The sequence below is a fragment of the Muntiacus reevesi genome, chromosome 5, assembly GCF_963930625.1.
Source record: "Muntiacus reevesi chromosome 5, mMunRee1.1, whole genome shotgun sequence".
Taxonomy (NCBI): Eukaryota; Metazoa; Chordata; class Mammalia; order Artiodactyla; family Cervidae; genus Muntiacus; species Muntiacus reevesi.
The window spans coordinates 96418979-96440320 of NC_089253.1; the positions used below are offsets into that span (position 1 = coordinate 96418979).

Consider the following 21342-nt stretch of genomic DNA (forward strand, 5'->3'; position numbering starts at 1 on the left):
CCCGGCCCAGATAGTTCAGCTCCAGAACTTGGTAACGCCCAAGGACTGACTAGAGGCCACGCCCCTTCACAACCAACGAGCCAGTAGAGAAGAACTATGCGGTTGCTAATGGAAACCTCTAGCGGCAAGATGGCGTCCGCCAGTGAGGGGCGCGCGACCACCTGCATGCCGCGCCGGGAGCTTCCAGGGAGGCCACCGCGGGACGGTAATGGCCGACTACACTACCGGGCCTCCGCCGGGAAGGGAGGGAGGCGGACAGGTCCGGGCACTCGCTGAGCATTCCCGCACCTTCACTACGAACCCAGCTTGCACCCCTGGGAGCTTTGTCGTCCCCAACTCAGGTGTTTGGGTGCCCATGGTATGGGCGGGGTCCCAGGCCCCGAATAGCAGAACCGGCTGGGGCCTGGAGACCCAGTTGGGAGGAACTGAGGACCTCTCCAGACCCAGGTTGGCGGGGCGGGCGCCTCTGCACGGGTTGGGCGCTCAGCATGTCTGCTGTATAAATGGATGAACAGGGAGCACTGTGACCCAAACAGCCTTTGGGGAGCAGTGTGGGTGAGGCTCACTAAGAGGTCAAGACAGACATCTGGAATGTGCGTGCTGGTCGTCAGCCACGTCATCTGTACCTGGTGCTCACCTGGGTGTCCTTTCAACCTTCAGGTTATGGTGTCTACGTTTATCCAAATTCTTTCTTTCGATATGAAGGAGAATGGAGAGGAGGCAAGAAACACGGTAAGGACAGGCTATGGCCTCTTGCTGTAGCCATTCCACTAACAGCACACATCCCAGAGGAGCTGGGGCCACGTGAGTGCCCACCACACCAGGCCCTTACTCATGCCAGCTGCACCAGGCCCTCACTCATACCCATGAGGGGCCATCTCCTGCAGAGTGGGGGACCCATTCAGCTGCCTTGGTGCTGATGAAAACTGTCTTTATTTTTTCCTTGAATATGAAGAGCCTGACCATTTTTATAAAAAAAATCTAAACAGCAAGGAGAACAAATAGCAAGTGAGAGTCCCCTGGCGTCCACCCCAGAGGCAGACCTGGACTTTCCAAAGTTTACCATCACAGTTTTATGCCAGTTTGGGGTTCTGTCTGCTCGAAGCCTCTGCCTATTTTTCTGCCAGAGGATTGATCTTCCAGTATTTTCTCATGAACTATTTCTTTATCAATTGGCTACCAGTGTATTTTGAGACTTTTGACTTTTATGGTAGTGTTTTTGCCACATGGGTGTTTCTCCCTTTTGTGCTGAAATCTTCCTGACCTGGACAAAGTGGTCCCTTCTTTTAAAAATATATTTTTCAGTGTCACCCCATGCTTTTCTCTCTCTCTCTCTCTCTCCCCCCAACATCCCTCTGCACCTGTGCTGACAAAGGCAAGGTGGCCATCAAGTGCCCTCTGAGGAGATCTAGAGGCAGGATCCCTGAGCTTTTGATGGCCCGGACAGAAGCAAATACAAAGACCTTGCGACCTGCTCTTCTCCCTGAGAAACGAGCCCAGCTGCACACAGGCCTCAGCGGTCACTCCCAGCCACAGCCTGACATCAAGATGTCTTTCACCAGGTCAGGGGAAGCTGCTGTTTAAAGATGGGAGTTACTACGAAGGCGACTTTGTGGACGGAGAGATCACAGGAGAGGGCTGTCGGCACTGGGCACTGACAGGTCAGCTTTCCAGCCCTTCCTCCTGAACCCACCCTGCTGTGAGCTGCCCCCTTCTTTCTGGATGCAGAAGGCACTTGTGTCCAGAACCTGAGGACCCCTGGCTCCCCAAAGGTGTGTCGTAGCAGCCTTGTGCCAGCCTGGGGCAGGACAGCCCCGGTGCTGCCTGCAGGACCTCAGACCCTCACGGGCAAGCGTGAAGTGGATTTTGGTGGAGAGAAGTGTTACCCCACAGACTGTGGCCTGGAGGGGCCTCTGTTCCAGGCATACAGACCCGAGAGGGTCCCTAGGAGAGAGGGAGAGGATCGTAGGTAATGGGACCATACCCACTCTGTCCCATCTCCCTCGTCCACCAGCGTGAGCTGTGAGATAAACGTATACCCTGCTCTGTGACCACTGCTGCCCAGGAGTCAAGTGAGAACTGGGTAATCATCACCCTGAGGAACTCAGGAAGCGGCTCTAACCCTAGACATGGCTTCCCACCTCCCTTCCAGGGAACACCTACACTGGACAGTTTGTTCTGGGAGAGCCCCAGGGACACGGCGTCATGAAGTACCAAGCCGGCGGACATTACGAAGGGGAGCTCTTCCACGGCCTGAGAGAAGGTCGGGTGTCCGCAGGAAGGTGCAGGGTGTGGGCTGTGAGGCAGGCACTGCGGGGCCTAGACCTAGCCCTCCTGGGATTCTGACTCAGGGCCTGAACGGTCTGGCACCAGCATGCTCCCCTGTCCACTGAGGTTCAGAGTAAGGGGTTTACAGCAAGCAACCCAGATCTGGTGACTCAGGTCCCCATTCTGTCCTTGTGCTTAATCTTGGGCTGGTCTGGGCTCAGCTGGGCAGGTCTTCTGGCCTCGTGGAGGGTCACAGCCCTTGAGCAGGGCTGTGGGTCTCCTGGGGCGAGAGGCTGATGACCCCTCCTGATCCTCCACTCAGTTGTCATCTCCACATCTTGCCAGGCCGAGCCAGTCAGGAGGCCACGTGTTGGGAAGGGCGGACAGCGTGAGTCAGTAGGCCACATGGAGGGGAACAGCACCAGTCAGGAGGCCACCATGGTGGGGATCAGCGCTGGTCAGGAGGCCACATTGGTGGGAGGCCAGTGTGAGTGAGGCCCCGGGGAGTGAGGGGAGTGGCTATGCCCCCAACAGCCCACACCCTGCAAAAGGCCCTGCCTCCTCCAAGGCCTCCCCATGGAGTCTGGATGTTCTCCCCTCTGAGTGTCCAGATCCTGGAGACACCATGTCTATGCTGGCGACTTCTCTGGTCTCTGGGTCCTTTGAGTAGATGGTGGAGGCCCAGGATGGCCATGTATCCTCAGGATGAACTCACTTCTGCGAGTTGGCCTTGACTACCCCTCAGCACCACCCGAGCAGGACAGCAGCATTTCAGTCTCTATTCTGGGGGATTGTGGCCCTTGAATGGCACCCCCACAATCACTCAGGACCTTGAGAACTGAACCCAGAGATACTCCCGCTGCATGTGGCTGCCCAGCTGTCCCAGATCAGATCTTGGGGCCAAGGGACCCCATGCAGCTCAGTCCCCAGGGGTGCCAACACTAGCTTTCCTCCAGACAATCCCCTCCCCTAAAGGAGGCACAAGGTGATCTCTGCTCTGGGCTCCTTCTCCAGGACACGGGTGTCTGGTGGACGCAGACGGACAAGTGTACTGGGGGTCGTTTCATGACAACAAGCGTCACGGCCGAGGGCGGATGATCTTCCGGTGAGTTCACAGGCCAGCGGGCCATCCCCTCTCGAGCACCTAGCCCTGAAGGGAGGGTCTGTGTGCCTTGAAAGGATTCTATAATTTTCTCAGTTATTTAACTTGGTTCTATGTGTGTTTAGTAGAAAAAATATCAATCTCCACCTCCCTTCTCCATCCCACAAATAAAATATCTGGTAGGAAGGTGGAGGTTGGGGGGAGCGTAGAGTGGGGCTGAGAGCATGCCCCCCCAGATCTCTCCTTCAGGCCTGTTGCTGGGCATCTTCCAAATTCTGGGCAGTTTTCATGCAAAATCCTGCCCTGGGATTTGCAGGGTCCCTCCCTCTCTGCACTTCCTTCCCCACCATCCTCCCCAGTCTTCGCACCTGGGACCCGGCAAGCAGGGCCGCCTGTCAACTGCACCCTGCCGGGTACCCAGGCTGCCTGCCCCTCCGCCAGGTCCTGGCAAGGCTGTGGCTCACGCCATCTGTTCTGGGCCTATTTTTGCCTCAGTCCCGGGGACATGCGCTGGGGCCCAGCCGGGGAGCCGGTCTACGTCAGCGCAGCCACCTGGCCTTCCCGGCCTGAGAGCAGCCTCTGCGCTTACCCCCAGGAATGGAGACGAATATGAGGGCAACTGGGTCCGGGACCAGCGCCAGGGCCATGGGATGCTGCGGCTCGTGGATGGCTCCACCTATGAGGTACTGGGGGCCAACCAGCCAGTGTCCTCTACCCTGGGCACCCCCAGGTGCAGCCAGGTGTTAGCCTTCTGACCCCGCGGGGTAGGGACAGCCCCTGTTCCCGTTTCGCTGATGAGAAGGCTGAGGTTCAGGGAACTTAAGGTCCAGCCATTCACACCTCTTCATCCATCTGGTTCCTGATCTACCCTGTGACCAACACTGTCGCCTGTGGGAACAGTTGATGATGCCTTTTTGAGGGGACATGCCTGGGAGTCCCAGTGAGCCAGAGACCTGGGGAAGCAAGCAAGGCCCTCCCCCTCCTCACAAACAGGGCTCTGTCCCCCCTCCCCACATCATGGCAGCTGCTGCTCTCGGGTCGATGGGGTTCAGGTGCCATGAGGCCAAGAGGGGCAGGCACATGGGAAGAAGACCTTCTTGGTCCCCAGAATCCGTCATCCTTGTGCTTCCTGGACTCCAGCCCATGTGTCTGGCTGGGAGCCAGGATGTTGGCGCCCAGGATGTGTGTCCCGTCTAGTGGTTGGCTGGCAGGGACAGCCCAGCAGCCCACCTGGTAGATGAGGAGCCCCTCCAGCTCTGCAGAAATGCCCAGGGTCAGAGAGTATCGTGTGAGCCCAGCCTGAAGGATGGGAGAGGCTGTGCATGCAGGCAGCATGGAAGGGCACTGCAGGCAGAGCAGGGTGAGACTGGGCTACAGGGCAGGAAGAAGTCTTCATGGCCTGAGCGGTGTAGGAGCAACAAGGCGGGAGGTCGGGGCAGTCTCACGTGTAGGCCCTGGAGCCACAAGGGGTTGGAGTTTTATTCTAAGCATCATGGAAAGTGCTGGAAGAAGTTGGTGGCCTGATCCCTGTGTTTGAAAGGTCTCTCTGTTTCTTACTCATGAAAAGAGGTGATGGCAACCAGTGTGGGGTGTGGGACCAAACTTGGTGTGGTTTGGAGGTAAAGATGTCGGACTGTTTGACAAGAGCAAAAGTGAGGATGTCCCCACATTGATGGATAGCAGTGATGCCTGAACCTGAACCAGGAGACAGGAGCCACACCATCAATTGAAAATGTTAACGAGATCGATGACGACACCCTCTCATGCATTCCTTGGAAAATCTGAACAACATGAGTGAGAACTCACTACCGTCTCCTCATCGAAACTGAGGTCCAGCACGTTGAAAAAAAAAAAAAAAGAAAAAAAAAAAAAAGAAAATGTTAACGAGTGAAAGGGAAGAAGATACTGCAAGGGGTGGAAGCAGGAATATGGAAAAGGCAAATATGAAACTGGCCCAGGAGGTGCCCCCAAAGGTGGTGTTTTAGGACTGGCTTGGCTGCATACTTGGGCCCAACCACCGGGCTGAGTGCCTGGGAGATGTGAGTGACTCATGGCCGCAGCTTTAGGAGTGACCAAGCTGCCATTGTGCTTGGCTGTGACGGGATGGCTGTGAATGAGTGACAGTTGTCATGAGGCCCCTGGTGTCCTGGACACTTTCAGGGAGATGATGTAAGCTCAGGTCTGTGTTCAACTCCACTTGCAGCCCCAAGAGGCCCTCCTGTCTCATAGTCTCGGGGCTTAAATAGAATTTGATCATGTGGGTTGCAGGATTAGGCTGTCAGTTGAATTCACATCTTTGCCAAGTTTCTCTTGTGAAAGTTAGAGCAAAGTTTGGAAAGGAAGTCCCAGGACACAAGGGAAAGCCCAGCCCCTTTGGAGACACAGGTAGGCTGCGGCCATAGCCCACCAGGTTGGGGAGCTGCCCAGGGCGCCAGGCGTGTGTGCAGGAAACCTGGGACGCAGAGGAGCTCACCGCTGAGAACACAAACCGCTGAGCCTGAGGGGTCAGGAGAGGGCACGCTGGAGCCCAAGGGAAGCCCCTTCCCCCAGCGTCCCTGCAGTGCCTGCCCAGGATGGCACCAGCCGGCGAAGGGACATGTTTCAGAGTCTCCCAAAGCACAGAGCTGGGCAAGAAGGGTGGATTTGGGGCTGAGAGGTCGTAAACTGGTAACTGACCAGGGCCGTTCCTGAGATGGAGTGGCCTGGTGGGGATCTTAGAGTCCTGCCCTGGCCGCAAAGCTCCCCACAGCGTGCTCCCTGACGTGCTGGTAAAATAGTGCTCTGCTCAGGTACCCCCACCTCCCAGGCCCTGGTCCAGCTGCTGGCTGCTCCCGGGATGTTGTGTCCACGCTGCTGCTGGCTGGTGCCTGGGCTGCTGCAGTTGACAGTCTGCACTGGAGCCTATTTGCAGAGGCCACTGTGACCCAGCCACAGCTTTGTCTCTTCTCCTCAGGGGGATGTCTGTCTATCCTCATGGAGCCCTTTAGGGCTCCCCCTGGGCAGTCACAGCCTGAATTCTGCAGAGTTTCTGTGGAAGAAACACAGGGGGACCCAGAGAACCCCCACAGAGTCCATACCTCTGGCAAACAAGGGATCACAGCACCCCACACTGTCCTCAGGGCCTCGCTGACTCTCACAACCCAACTCAGAGACGAGGAGGCCTCACTACCAGAGCGTGGCAGAGACCCCACCTTCTCCCGGAGAGCCCCATAAGACTTTGCCCCCACCACCACCCCGCGTTCCCTGCCCCCAGAGACTCTGCGGTTGCCTCCAGGGCCATCCTGGGTTCCCCCTCTCTGCCTCCCTTGCAGGTCTCAGTTCAGCTGCCCACCCCACTGCCCTCCACCAGGGGGCAGCCCAGCCCTGCCAGCTGCTGTCCCCACAGGGGCTTCTCCAGTGCAGAGCTGGGCTCTGGGCTGGATGTCAGATGGAAAGGGTAGAGCACCAGGGGGCGGCAGCCCCATCCCCACCCCTCCACCCCTAGGTGCTTTACAGGTGAGCAAGAGTCCTTCTCCAGGATTTGAACTGTCCGCCTGTGTTCCCATTGTTTAGCAGTTCCCAGCCTCAGGGCCTCGTACTCTGATGACCTGCCCTCCACCCAGGCCCTGAGCGCCTGAATGGTCAGGAAGTGCTACCTGCCCTCCGACCCCCCACCATGGTCACAGCCCCCACCTGGGGCAGACACCCAGGCCCTCAAATCCCCCAGGCCCTCAGGCCACCTTTGCCAAATGGCTTCCTGACACCCTGGACACAGGCCAGGCCCGCTCACTCAGGGTTGCGGGGTCAGGGCTTGTGGGAGGACAGAATTGCATAGACATGGGCTCCGGGTTTCAGTGCCCACTTCTGAACTGTAGGGCTGCCTGCTGGTCTGACCTCTGAGCGTGAGGGGTCACCCAGCAGAGGCAGACCCGCCACAAGGAGTTGGCGCATCTCCCGTGAGGGCACAGCTGTCCCCAGGCTGTCACTAGGCAAACAGCTAGCTTTCTATTTTTTAATTTTATTGTAAAATACAAATAACATAAAATTTATCATTTTAATTCAGCACACAGCTCAGTGGCATCGGGCCCATTGACGGGCAACCACCCCCAAGAGGACTTTCTCCTCTTCCCAAACTGAAGCTCCATCCCCACCCTCCAGAGTCTGTGACTCTGACTGCTCCAGGGACCTCAGAGAACTGGGATCACATAGGATTTGTCCCCGGGTTTGTCTCACTCAGCATCATGTCCTAAGGTCCATCCACGTTGGAGCAGGTGTTAGGACTTCCTCCCTGTTTGAGACTGGGTCCTGTTCCATCGCACAGATGACCCTTCCACTCATCCATTGATGGACACGCAGCCTGTCCCGGCCTTGGCATCCTCCTGTGAGTGACGCTGCTGTCAGCCTGTCCTGCTCCCACCTTCCCTGAGAACAGTGCACCTGCTGGATCACATGGTGATTCTATTTGTAACTTTTAGAGGAGACTCCACATCATTTTCCATCCCCACCGGCAGCACCAGTGTTCCAGTTCCCCCACATCCTCTCGACGCTTGTGTTTTCTGTTTTCTAAACAACCCGGGTGCCGGCTGTCAGCCCAGCAATAAGGTGATCGGGAGGTGAACCTTGCCCACTGCAGCTGTGGCCTCTGCTTGGCTGTCTGGCCTCTGCCAAACCTTCTGGGGGACTCCCTGCTCTCTCCTCTCTGGGGTATATCCTGAGGCCGGCCCCAGGTACAGCTGTTCCCCGCTTGAAGCACATGCTCATTATCTAGGGATGTGTGAGATGCCTCGTGTGTTTGATGGGGGTTCCTCCACCTTTTGACTTCTACCCTCAGAGTCTTTGCCCCAAAGTGAGGCCCGGGCCTCCTCGGACTGCACCCTCCCCAGCACACCATTGCTCCAGAAAGCCATTCTGGGCTCCCCTCACTGCAGACCCCCCGGTGTACTGCTCTTCATCTCTCCTGCAATGATTTGATTTTCCAGAAGACAGACGGTTTGTCTTCGATGAGTGTTTTTGTGTCAGAGGCGCAACCCCCCCCCGCCCCCCCGTTCCCTGCCCCTGCCTCTCTTCCAGCAGCCCAACCCATCCAATGGGAAAACGTCCAGTGTGGAGAGCAGGAAGGCCCAGGAGAAGGGCAGCCAGAGCCCTGGCGTCACTGCACAAGGGCCCCTGCTGCCTTGTCCCCAGTGCCTCCTAAAGCCGAGCTTCTCAGGGAAACCATAAAAAAATTAGTTCTAGAAAAATTTTATCCCTGAAAATCAATGCAATAAAGCTGCTTCTGTTGTAAAGTAAGAACAATGAATCCCAAACCCAAACTGACTCCCACTGCCTTGCAGTGGGGCCGGGCAGGCAGTCAGGCTGGGTGGCCATAGTTTGCAGCAGCCAGGTCATCTGGTGCATCCTGGGGCCTGAGGGTGTCTCTGGCATGTGGCAGACTGTCTGTGCTGCTCCCCTGCCAAGGGAGGTGGGGATACACATGTCCAGCAGCGGCAAGCTCATGGCTCCTCCTGAGGATGTGGCGTGGGCTGGTGACCCCCAGGAGCACCAGGCAGCCCCTGGGAGAGTGGCATCCTTGGAGCCACCTCTGTGAGCGTAGGGAACGATCATTGGCCGTGGAGGTGAGCACATGCCAGGCAGAGGGGACGTAAGTTTGCTGTCCACTGAGGCTCAGCCTTGGGTGCACATGGACCATTTCTCCCTGTGCAACAGTAGCACATGGTTCCGCCAGCTTCCATCCGTCCCCGGGGCACCTCCGTGCACGTTGGCTGCATTTCTCGTGTTGGCTTTCCTGAAGGGAAGCCTGCTGGTCGGTACACCTGCTCACTGCACAGAGCAGGTGGTGGCCTTGTGCACATCCTCACCTGCTTCTCACCTGTGCATCCACAGGAATGCCCGAGTCCTGAGTGCCCAGCCAGAGGTCAGTCTAGGAATGGGGGCCCTCACCCCAGGAGCACCATGAGAGGTATCAGCCAGTTGTAGCATCGCCAGAGGAGGGGCCTGGGCTACCAGAGTGGAACCCGCACCACCCTGCAGGCCCGGGTGAGGAGGGTAGACGCAGATGGACCCACAGAGGCAGCTTGTTTTTGCATAAGCAGAACTTGTCATACTTTGAAACCCGAGGAACTTTTGACCAGGATCGTGGTGGCCAAAGTTGATGCCTTAGGAAAGTGAGGGGCCTTGTGTCTGCTGAGACTGACAGTCAGGGCCACCAACACTGGCCTGCATGGTCACTGTGGCCCCAGCAGGCCAACTCGAAATCTGGAGACCCTGGCCCCTGCAGTCAGGGTCAGGTAGGTGACTAGGGCCACGCCCCTGCCTGGTCTGGGAGCCAAGGCCTCAGGAAAGCCACCACCTGCTCCAGGAGTGAGTTTGGTGACGGTGGGGGCTGCCCCCTCCAGACTGCAGATGCCATTGAGGCAGGCATTGCAGAGCTGGACCCTCTGGTGTGTCATCAAGACCCCAGTGCCCTGGAGAGACCTGGAGGTGAAGAAGAGACTAAAGAGCCAGGAAGGTGGCCTTCTGACCAGGGCAGAGATTCAGAGTGTGCCTGCGAGTGCCAACAACACAAGAGGGGACAACACAACCACAAAAACAATTCCAGGAAAACCACCAGCACTTTCCCCGGGAAGGAAAAATAGCATCAGTTAACTAGAGAATGGAAGGCTTTTTTATCTCTCCTTGCTAGGACTGTGGTGTTAGAGAAGACTCTTGAGAGTCCCTTGGACAGCAAGGAGATCAAACCAATACATCCTAAAAGAAATCAGTCCTGAATATTCATTGGAAGGACTGATGCTAAAGCTGAAACTCCCAATACTTTGGCCACCTGATGGGAAGAACTGACTCATTTGAAAAGACCCTGATGCTGGGAAAGATTGAAGGCAGGAGGAGAAGGGGACTCAGCTCCTCAAGTAAAAGGCCAGGGAAGGAGTTATGAACATGTACATCCCCATTCTGCAGCTGAGAGACCCTGGGCCCCCCAGGAACCATCTGCCACAAGGTGTGGCTCACTTAGCGCTGGCGACCATCGCCTTCTGTGTCCCCGTCCCCTCCTGTGTCCTAATGGGGCCCTCCGTGCCCTCCTTCCATGTCCCAGTGGGACCCCGTCCCCTCCTGTGTCCTAACAGGGACCCCATGCCCGTCTGGCTTTAAGTGTGGTGTGAACGGAGGCCTGTGTGGCCCTGTCCTCCTCACTTCCTCCCTGCCCCTCGCTAGCAGGCATGGGTCCTCACCTGGACTGGGGGCAGTGGGGGCTGGCCTCCTCTGTAAGATGTGTTAACCCATGTTTGTTCCTGCTTGGGAGCATGTTGGCTGATTGAGAAAGGGCAGAATTTTCAAAGGCATGATTTGTAACAGTAATTAGATTCTACACTGTTGCATTAGTTACCTTGCTGGGGTCTTTCTGTCCCAAGTGAGTTCTTTGTCAAAGCCTAAGCTGGTGGGAAAGGAGAGGGGCCCAGATTCCAGGAGTGTGATTAATGGCCGGTCAGGGGTTGGGAAGGACCCCGGTGACAAGTAGACAGCGAGCACTGGACAGAGACCTCACAGGGAGCTGATCCTGCTACACCCGGTGGAGGGCTCCTGGTCTGATGTGCAGGTTCACATTCCGTCTGCTTGGCAGTCTGTGTGCCCCCGGCTGCCCTCCAAGGTGCTGCGTGCTGGATTTGTCTGCATCTGCTTCTGGCTAAGCCCAAGGCTCTGCCTTCATACTTGTGAAAACCCACATCTCATCTCAACCCTCCACCCCCCGACCCCGTCATAGTTGAGTGGCCCTGGGTCCAGAGCACTGTCAGAGTGTCAGCATGTGTGCATCCCTGTCCTGATTGTCTCAGGAGGCCTCTGAGGGAAGTGTGATCCCTGCCACCAGGATGCACGTGTCCTGACCAGACAGACAGGCCATGGCCACGATGGGGAGGGAAGGGAGGGGCCGATGGGCACAGAGCTTGGCCTCCCGTGGCAGTAAGATTTGGGGTCATGTGATGGAGACCCTCGGAGGGGAGGCCCAGGCGGTCACATTGGGGAAGGGCCATGTACACTGAGCTCCCTCCCGCTTTCTGCGGCTGGACTCCCAACCTCCCACCTGCCCCTGGACATCCTCGGCATGTGACCCGACTCTGGGGGCCTGGTGTCCAGCCCAGTGGGGTGGGGGGAAGGGAGGTGACCCCAGCACCACTGCGCGGGACAAGGATGAGGCCTGCGGCCACCCAGGCAGACAACACTCACCCCAGCGCAAAGTGAGCGCAGCCCCTGCCACAGAAACATGGAGGTGAAGGGCAGTGCAGCCCCACAGGAGGGCTTTGCAAAGGCGGCCACCCTTCCCAGAGCCATAGGCCAGAGTGCATCCCATTAGACCATCTGCTGAGCCCAAGCCTGGGGCCTGAGCCAGGGTAGCTTCTGTTCCCCAGCGCGGAGCCACAGAAGAGGGCGTGGACGTCAAAGCAGAAGAGCTGAGGGGGCGGGGCAAGGGCAACAAGTTCAGTTTGGCTCATGAGAGGTCTGCGTCTGACCGGCCGGGGGTCCTGCTTCCCCAAGTGCAAGTTGGTGACCTGTCAGTTCTGGGAACAGTGTCCTGAGTGAGAAGAGCAGAGCATCCCAGTGACTTCATCCTGAGCATCACCGCCGCCCCCAGTCAACAGACTGCTGGGGCTCGAGCAAGGGAAAGGTCTGGTGCTCACGTTACCCTGCTCCACGTGCCTGGGGGGCCACCCTGCCGTCCCAGGGCTGTCCTCACCCCAACTCAGGGGATGGCAGCCCAGCTCAGGCACATACATGCCAACACATGGCATGACACGATGCATGCAGATTCACAACACAGAAACCTGAGTGCATGCACATGTGCACAGGGGTCTTTCCTAGGAGCAGGCGTCAAGCCCAGCAGATGCTCCTCAGAGGCCATGCCATTTCCAGGGATGGTCAGCAGGCAACTCTGGGGCTCTCCACCCCTAGCCCGGATGGCAGCAAGGGCCTCCGTGCTGGTTGCAGTCCCCACCTGCCGTGATACCTGAGGCATCGCCCCCACTTTAGCCTGGCCAGCTACCTGCAGATGTGAGTGCATCTTAACGGATACAGTATACCAACTGTCAGGTCATTGAGCCAGCCCTGAGCTTTCTGGGAACACAGCCCACGGCAGTCTTGGGAAGGCCCCAGCCACTATCTGGCTGGCTCTGCCCTCTGGATGTGGGGGCTGAAGGGACGAGACTGCCCCTCAGCTCCAGGAGAGCCAGACCTCTGCCCACCTTCCACCCAGCCAGTTGCCTGGCTCCTCCTGAAGCCATGGGCTGACCTACTGGGCGCCACAGTTGCCCGACGCTCCAGCTGGAGGGTGAGCCTTGGCCACGCCCTTCCCATCAACTCACAATGAGATCGCAGTGGCTACTTGCTCCAAACAGCCTTGGAATCTCCTCTCCCAGGTCTGGGGGCATCTGAGCTCTTTAGGGCTGCAGCCTTCAGGGGCCGTTCCCACCTAGTGGTCGGTCCCAGGGGCCAAGAGTGCCTGCTGCAGGGCCCAACTGCTGGGTGACCTTGGGGCCTCGAAGGGCAGGCCACGAAAGTGGGACCCCAGTCAGCTTCTGCACCAAACATGCCTTGGGCTGATTCTTCTTCTAACAGGAGCAATTCATAGTCAGTAAAACACCATTAAGATCTCAAACTTTCCATGAAAATAATCTTTCTGCTATTTTCCATCCTTCTTCCGCTCTGTCGTGTGTATTGGTTACAAAGCAGGCTTGTTATGGGGCAGCGGGGCTGCGGTGTGCATGAGCCGGCATTGCCCAGGTGGGCTGTGCGGGTTCACGCTGAGCTTTTAATTGGCCCTTTCATCATCAAGGAATGAGCCAGAGTGCTCAGCTCCCCCACCCCACAGGCCTCCTGTGAGCCTCTGCACAAATACAGCATCTTTGTACTAAAAGTGTTTTGTGCTGTAAAGTATTTGGAGCCGTATTTTGTTTGCATTTAGTATTCGGGCCATTGTCCCTAAACTCCCAATTCACAGGAGAGGGCACCGTGTGGAGCAAATTGGGTCCCCCTCAGCCTGTGTCCCTGGGGGCCCCTGAAAGCTGGAGGGCCAAGTGTCCTCAGGCCCCACCCGCCTGAGCCCATGGTTCTCTCTGCAGGGACAGTGGCACAGTGATGTGTTCAGTGGACAGGGCAGCATGGCCCACTGCTCTGGGGTCATCTACCGAGGGATGTGGATCAACGGTCACCCCATGGGTAGGTGCCCCAGCTTTGCTGCTGGCCTCACGGAGTCCTCCCAGGGGTCATATCTGGGTCGGGCCATGTTCTCTCCTGGTTGGCGCTGGGCAGCTTCATGGGAGGAGTGGCCCAGGGGGCTGGGATGAAGAGGGAGCTACAATCCCCTTTTGAGAAGTTCATGCTCTGTGTGGTCTCACCGGGCCCAAGACACACAGAGGACCCTGGACCCTGGAGCCATGTGGTCCTGCTGCAGGCAGACCTCCCAAGCACAGGGTCTGCCAGTCTGGGACTCTCCCAGCCTCAGGGCTCTGGGTGCCTGGCCCCCTGCCTGGTCTCCGTCCTGCCCCTACCCTGAGCTCTCTGCACTGCATGTGACCTCAGGTGGCCTGGGGCCTGCCAGGTCCTCTGCTGGGGCCTCCCCCGACCCTGAATTGCCCCCCGGGCAAGTGTGAGGACCTTCTGTTAGCCTCCAGGACAAGGGCACTACCGTAGCGGTCAGTCTGGCTGGGAACTCGAGTCCATGATCAGAACCTTGGTACCAGATCCATGGGTGCAGCTGCTCGCTCAGAGCTGCAGGTGGGCCCCTGGCCAGGCCAGCTTCCAGGCAGGTGGTCGCAGCCTCATCCAGCACATCAGGTCATGGGCTCGAACACAATGAAGGCAGGGCCCAGGCCAGAATGGTGGGCGGGAGGCCGTGTGCACCGGACACTGCTGGGTGGTCACCTGGACTCAGCGGTCACCTCTGCCCTGCCCTCCCCCAACACCATCAGGTGGGTTCAGGGCTGACCCTCAGGATAGGGTTCGTGGCCTCCTTGAGAGACCCCAGCCCTGACGGCCGTGCCATCCACACCCCCCTCACCCAGGTGCCCCGGTGACAGGGCTGAGCACCTGGTCAGGGTGTGTGGGGTGCCGATGCAGACCCAGAGCCCCTGCCCCAGCCCCCCACACACACATGTGCTCTGTTCTCTGCAGCACAAGCCACAAGGATCGTGATTTTGGGTCCAGAGGTGATGGAAACAGCCCAAGGGTCTTCCCTCACATTGACGGTTCAGCTGCAGCAGGACAATGGGGAAGTGGCCACGAGTAAGTGTCTCCAGGAAGACAGCGAGCTCTTCAGAAAAACGAGCAACTGTCGACTCAAGATGCTGCAGGTGGCTCCTAGCATTGGGGCTCCGCCTAGGTGCCCCTGTTTTTGAGTTCTTGCTGCTGGGGCCCTGGCAGAAAGGGTGGCAGGGTGCGAGCCTCCAGCTGGCGGGAGGCAGCCAGCCTTATGGGGCCTGCGTGTGCATGTGAGCATGAGGGCTCCATGCATGCCTCCATGTATGCCTGTGTGTGTATAAGCGCATGGGCTCCATGCATGCTTCCATATGCGTGGGTGTGAGCATGTGGGCTCTGTGTGTGTGAGTGCCTGGGCTCTCTGTGTGCCTCCATGTGCATGTATGTAAGCACATGAATTCTGTGTGTGCTCTGTGTGTTAGCACGTGTACACATGTGTGAGCATGTGCACATGTGTATGTCTGTGTGTGTGTGCACATGGGCAGCCCTCCCTGACGCTCACTCAGAGTCAGCAGATGGGGAGGTTGTGAGAGGTCAGGGCCAGCCGTCCAGCCTGCCAGGAGAGGGCTTCTCTCACTCCTCATGGGGTAACCAAGGTGGACAGACGCCCATCCATCCAGGCTGCATTTAGATGCTCGGTCAGCCCTGCGGCCAAGCAGAGGGACCACCAGGCCCCTCGCCCATGAGCAGAGCAGACCCCTGGTCTGCTGGGGGCAGGGGGACAGGGCAGGGCCACCAGGCTCCTCACCCATGAGCAGAGCAGACCCCTGGTCTGCTGGGGGCAGGGGGACAGGGCAGGGCCACCAGTGATAATCACTACTGGTTCACCTCAGCTCCGCAGCTCTGTGAGGAGGCATAGGGTGTAGCATAAATCAAGTATATTTAGTCACAATTGGTTTATTTTAACAACTTCATCACAGTGTCACTTACATACCATAAAACCGATCTATATTCAGTGAGCCAACGATTTGTAGTAAACCTGCAGAGTTGGGCAACCATCACCACACCCACTCTGTTATGGAGCATTTCCTTCTGCCCAGAGAGACCCCTGGCTCCTGCCCCACACCCACCCTCCACCCTGGGCACTACCAATGCCCATTCCCAAAAGCTGCTCGTGCATGGGATCCCACCTGTGACCATGCTCTGCCCCTCAGCCCACCCACGCAGCCCTGCTCGCCCCTCCATGGGCCGCACATCTCTTATCCTGCATCCCTGGGGGGCTGGTCCTGTCCTGGGCACTTGGCTGCGGTGGACATTTGTGTGCAGGGCCTGGTGTAAATGTTTCATTTCTCTCAGGCACACACTCATGAGTAGATTTGCTGGGTCATGTGGCAGGTTGGCATTTAAATTTCTAAAGAAACAGCCAAATGGTTTTCCAAAGTGGCGGCACCATTTTACAGTCCCGTCAGGAACATACGAGGTTCTGACTTCTCCATGTCCTCACCAGGGAGAGGCCATCTTCAGGGTGTCCAGTGGCACCGCCTCACGGTTTTGATCCGTGTTAACCCAAAACTAATGATGTTGAGCAGCTCTTCATGTGCTTATTGGCCATTTGTACGTCTTCACAGAGAAATGTTTATTCATGTATTTCACCTAGTTTTTTTTAAAAAATTAGGTGTTTCGTCTTAGTTTTTACTTGTATACAAGTTGTATATGTGTTCTGGATAGGAGTCCTTTGTCACATGTATCTTTCCAGATATTTTCTTTCAATGTGACCTTTTTGTTGTTGTTGTTCAGTCACTCAGTTGTGTCCCACTCTTCGTGACCCCAGGCTGCAGCACCCCAGGCTCCCCTGTCCTCCACTATCTCCCAGAGTTTGCTCAAATTCATGTCCATTGAGTCGGTGATGCCACCCAACCATCTCATCCTCTGCTGCTCTCTTCTTCTTTGGTTAATGTTGTCTTTTAATGTTCAAAGTTTTGAAAGTTCTTTTTTTTTTTTCTTGCCATACAGCCTGTGGGATCTTACTTAGTTCCCCGACCAGGGATCAAACCCGTGCCCCCTACAGTAGAAGCGCAGAGTCCTAACCACTGTACTGCCAGAGAAGTCCCCAAAGTTTGAAAATTCTGATGAAGCCCAGTTTGTCAGTTTTTTCTTTTACCGACTACGGTCTTAGTCATGCATCTGAGGATTCTTAACCCAAATTTACAGAGATTTTTCTCCTCTTTTCTTTTACAACTTTGGTTCGAGTTAATTTTCGTGGATCAGATAAAGGTCGAAATTCATCTTTTCTCACATGGATTCCAGCTGTCCCAGTGCCATGTGTTGAAAAGACTGTCCTTTCCCTGCAGAATTGCCTGGGCACCTGGGTCAGAAGTGACTTGACTGTAAGTGTAAAGGTTTACATGTGGATGGATGTCACTTCCACTCCATCAATCAATATGTCTGTCCTTATACCATAGCCTTCCAGTAAGCTTTGAAGGGCTTCAAGAGAAGCTCAGCGGTTAAAAACAAAAATCTGCCTGCCAATGCAGGAGACACAAGATCGATCCCTGGGTCGGGACGATCCCCTGGAAAAGGGAATGGCTACCCACTCCAGTATTCTTGCCTGGGAAATCCCATGGACAGAGGAGCCTGGTGAGCTACAGTCCATGAAGTTGCAGAGTCAGACACGCCTGAGCATCTGAGCGAGCACACAGCACATGCTTTGAAACTGGAGATTCCTCCAGCCTTTTCTTCTGTTTCAAAATTGTTTGGGCTATTCTGGGACCTTCGTATTTCTGTTTGAATATTCTGGGATCAACTTGTCAATTTTTGCCCCAAAAAAGGGAAAAAAGCAAGCTTGCCTTCTTTGGGATTCTGTCAGGGATGGGTTGAACAAGCCGGGAGAAGCTGGCTCTTCTGATTGACCTTGAAACATCTCTTCATCTATTTATCTTCAGGCTCATCAGTGTTAGTATTTTTCAGTGTGCAAGTCTCGCTCTTTTGGTAAACTTATTAATAAATAATTAATAATTTGCATAGGAACCTGGATTATTTGTTCCATGAATCAAGGTAAATTGGAGTGGTAAATCAAGTGGTCAACATCTTAGGAATCCATGAACTAAAATGGACAGGAATTTAATTCAGATGACCGTTATATCTACTACTGTGAGCAAGAATCCCTTGGAAGAAATGGAGTAGCACTCATAGTCAACAAGAGAGTGTGAAATGCAGTACTTGGATACAACCCCCAAAACGACAGGATGATCTTGGTTCATTTCCAGGGCAAACCATTCAACATCACAGTAATCCAAGTCTATGCTTCAACCACTAATGCCAAAGAAGTTGAAGTTGAACGGTTCTGTGATGACCTACAAGACCTTCTAGAACTAACACCAAGAAAAAGATGTCCTTTGTATCATAGGGGACTGGAATGCAAAAGTAGGAAGTCAAGAGATAACTGGAGTAACAGGCAAGTTTGGCCTTGGAGTACAAAATGAAGCAGGGCAAAGGCTAACAGAATTTTGTCAAGAAAACACACTGGTCATAGCAGACACTCTTTTCCACCAACATAAGAGACAACTCTACACATGGATATCACCAGATGGTAAATACCAAAATCAGATTGATTATTCTTTGCAGCTGAAGATGGAGAAGCTCTGTAGTTAGCAAAAAACAAATTTGAGCAAACTCAGGAGATGGTAAAGAGGAAGCCTAGCATGCTGCAGTCCATGCGGTTTCAAAGAATCAGATACGACTTAGCAACTGAACAACAACAAAAATTATCATTATTCAATTATAGTTTGTTTATTGATATATTTGTTATATCTTCTTATGTTATTACAAATGGAATTGTTTTGTTATCTCCGCTTCAGAAATCGCAAGACTACAGCTGTTTTATGTATGTTTTATAACCTTGCTGAGCTTGTTTGTTCTAACTAATTTTTCTGAGGATTTCTTAGGATTTTCTGTACAAAGGATCATGTCATCTACAAATAAATGCTATTTGCTTTTCTTCCTTTTCATTCCCGCCAGCAGTGGCTGAGGGCCTCAGTTGCTCCACCTCCTCACCAGCCCAGTTACTCTGTTTTTCTGGTTTTAGTTGTCCTGGTGTCCCACTGCGGTTTTGACTTGCCTTTCCCTAACAAGTAATGATGTGTGCAGCATCTTTTTATGCACTTGCTGGCCATCTGTGGATCTCCTCTGGAGAAAAATCTATTCAGATCTTTTGCCCATTAAAACACTGGGCGACTTGTCTTTTTATTCTGAGTAATCTAGAATTCCTTATATATTCTGGATACAAGTGCCATATCAGATATCTGATTTGAAGATATTTTTCCCTGTTTTGTGGGTTGTCATGCGGTTTCTTGACTGTGTCCTTTAAACACAAAAGTTTAAATTTTGATGAAGTTCAGTTTATTTTTATTTCTCTTGTTGCTTGTACTTTTGGTGTCATATCTAAGAAGACTGCCTAACCCAGAGTCATGAAGTTTTATTCCTCTGTTTTCTTCTAAGAATTTTATATTTTTAGCTCTTACATTTAGCCTAATGTCTATCTGGAGTTAACTTTTGTATATAGTGTGAGGCTGGGGTCCTCTCTTGCAAGTGGATGTCCAGTTGTCCCAGCTTCGTTTGTTAAAAGACTGTTCTTTCCTCTCTTCCCCCCTTGAATTACCTGGGCATTCAGTTTGCTGCATTTTGTTTCAAATATTTGTATGTCTGTTCATAAGGAAATTGGTCTTATTTTTTTTTTCCCTTGTGATGTCTTTGTCTGGTTTTGGTATCAGGATATTGCTGACCTCATAAAGTAAGTTGGGGAAATTCCCTCCTCTTTAATTTCCTGGAAGAGTTTGTGTCAAATTAGTGTTGTTTCTTAAATGTTTGTAGAATTTAATACGAAGCCCACCTGGGCCTGGAGATTTCTCTGTGGGAAGATTGTTAACTACTAATCCCATTTCCCTCACATATAAGGCTGTTCAGGTTATCTGTTTGCTCTCGAGTGAGCTTTGGTGTTTTGTGTCTTCCAAGTTGTCCGATTTCTTGAATGTTCATGACATTCCCTTCAGTTCAGTTCAGTTCTGTCGCTCAGTCGTGTCCAACTCTTTGCGACCCCATAAATTGCAGCATGCCAGGCCTCCCTGTCCATCACCAACTCCAGGAGTTCACTCAACTGAAGTTCATCGAGTCGGTAATGCCATCCAGCCATCTCATCCTCTGTCATCCCCTTCTCCTCCTGCCCCCAATCCCTCCCAGCATCAGGGTCTTTTCCAATGAGTTAGCTCTTCGCATCAGGTGGCCAAAGTACTGGAGTTTCAGCTTCAGCATCAGTCCTTCCAATGAACACCCAGGACTGATCTCCCTTAGGATGGACTGGTTGGATCTCCTTGCAGTCCAAGGGACTCTCAAGAGTCTTCTCCAACACCACAGTTCAAAACCATCAATTCTTCAGCACTCAGCTTTCTTCACAATCCAACTCTCACATCCATACATGACCACTGGAAAAATCATAGCCTTGACTAGACAGACCTTTGTTGGCAAAGTAATGTCTCTGCTTTTTTATATGCTATCTAGGTTGGTCATAACTTTCCTTCCAAGGAGTAAGCATCTTTTAATTTCATTGCTGCAATCACCATCTGCAGTGATTTTGGAACCCAAAAAAATAAAGTCTGACACTGTTTCCACTGTTTCCCCATCTATTTCCCATGAAGTGATGGGACTGGATGCCATGATCTTAGTTTTCTAAATGCTGAGCTTTAAGCCAACTTTTTCACTCTCTTCTTTCACTTTCATCAAGACATTTTTTAGTTCCTCTTCACTTTCTGCCTTAATGGTGGTGTCATCTGCATATCTGAGGTTATTGATATTTCTCCTGGCAATCTTGATTCCAGCTTGTGCTTCCTCCAACCCAGTGTTTCTCATGATGTACTCTGCATATATCCTTGCTCCCCACTTAATGAACTGATATCACCTCTCTTGTTCCTAATATGGATTACGGGTCTTTTTTTTTTTTTTTTTTTTTTATTCCTGAATAATATAGTGAGACGTTATCAGTTTCATTGATAAATAGCCTACTTTTGGTTTCTTTCATTTCTCTATTGTCTGCTTTTTATTTCATTAATTCCTATTTTGATCTTATTACTTCCTTGCCTCTGCTTAGTTTGGGTTGAATTTTATTTTCTTTTTTCACTTGTTAAGGTGGAATTGTTTCCAAGGTTATTTCAGACTTCTAATATAGAAGTTTGCTGCTATAAATTTCCCCCTTAGTACTACTTTAACTGCATCCTACAAATTTTGATGTGGTATGCTTTCATTTTCATTCAATTTGAAATACTTTCTGATTTCCCTTTTGATTTTCTTTGAGACCCAAGAGTTATTTAGAAGTGTGTTGTTTCACTTCCAAATATTTGAAGATTTTCCAGAGATCTTTCTGTTACTGATTCTAACTTAATTCTATGTGGTTAGAGTCATACTTTGTATCTTAAATTCTCTTAAATTTTTGAGACTTGTGGCTCAAAATATGGTCTGTTTTGGGAAATGTTTTGAGTTCACTTTGAGAAGAGTGTGGATTCTGTTCTTGAGTGGAATTGGATAGGATATTCTATAAATGTCAATCAAGTAAATTGTGTTGATATTTTTGTTGAATTTGCTGTATCCTTACTGATTTTATCTCTATTTGTTCCATCAGTTATTAACAGTGGTATATTGAAATCTCTGATTATGCTTGTGTTTCTGTTTATTTCTGCTTTCATTTCTATCAATTTTAGCTTCATGTATTTTGAAACTCTGTTATTAGGGGCATAAACATTTAGTATTTTTATGTCATTTAATTA

The 21342-nt window shown here is 53.2% G+C and overlaps 1 protein-coding gene and 1 non-coding gene across 2 annotated transcripts in view; both read left to right on the forward strand.

The window, feature by feature from the left end:
• The first annotated feature begins 80 nt into the window (after positions 1 to 80).
• MORN1 (MORN repeat containing 1) overlaps positions 81 to 21342 on the forward strand; it is a 49659-nt gene continuing 28397 nt past the window's right edge. The window contains 8 exon segments of the mRNA XM_065936867.1: positions 81 to 205; positions 661 to 732; positions 1563 to 1661; positions 2153 to 2263; positions 3283 to 3373; positions 3966 to 4053; positions 13456 to 13552; positions 14507 to 14617. Of these exon segments, the coding sequence (XP_065792939.1) occupies positions 97 to 205; positions 661 to 732; positions 1563 to 1661; positions 2153 to 2263; positions 3283 to 3373; positions 3966 to 4053; positions 13456 to 13552; positions 14507 to 14617 (778 nt within the window). The 5' untranslated portion in view covers positions 81 to 96.
• Positions 5112 to 5204, forward strand: LOC136170107 (small nucleolar RNA SNORD116). Its single transcript, XR_010663552.1, has one exon. It is a non-coding gene; the product is annotated as a small nucleolar RNA SNORD116 (small nucleolar RNA).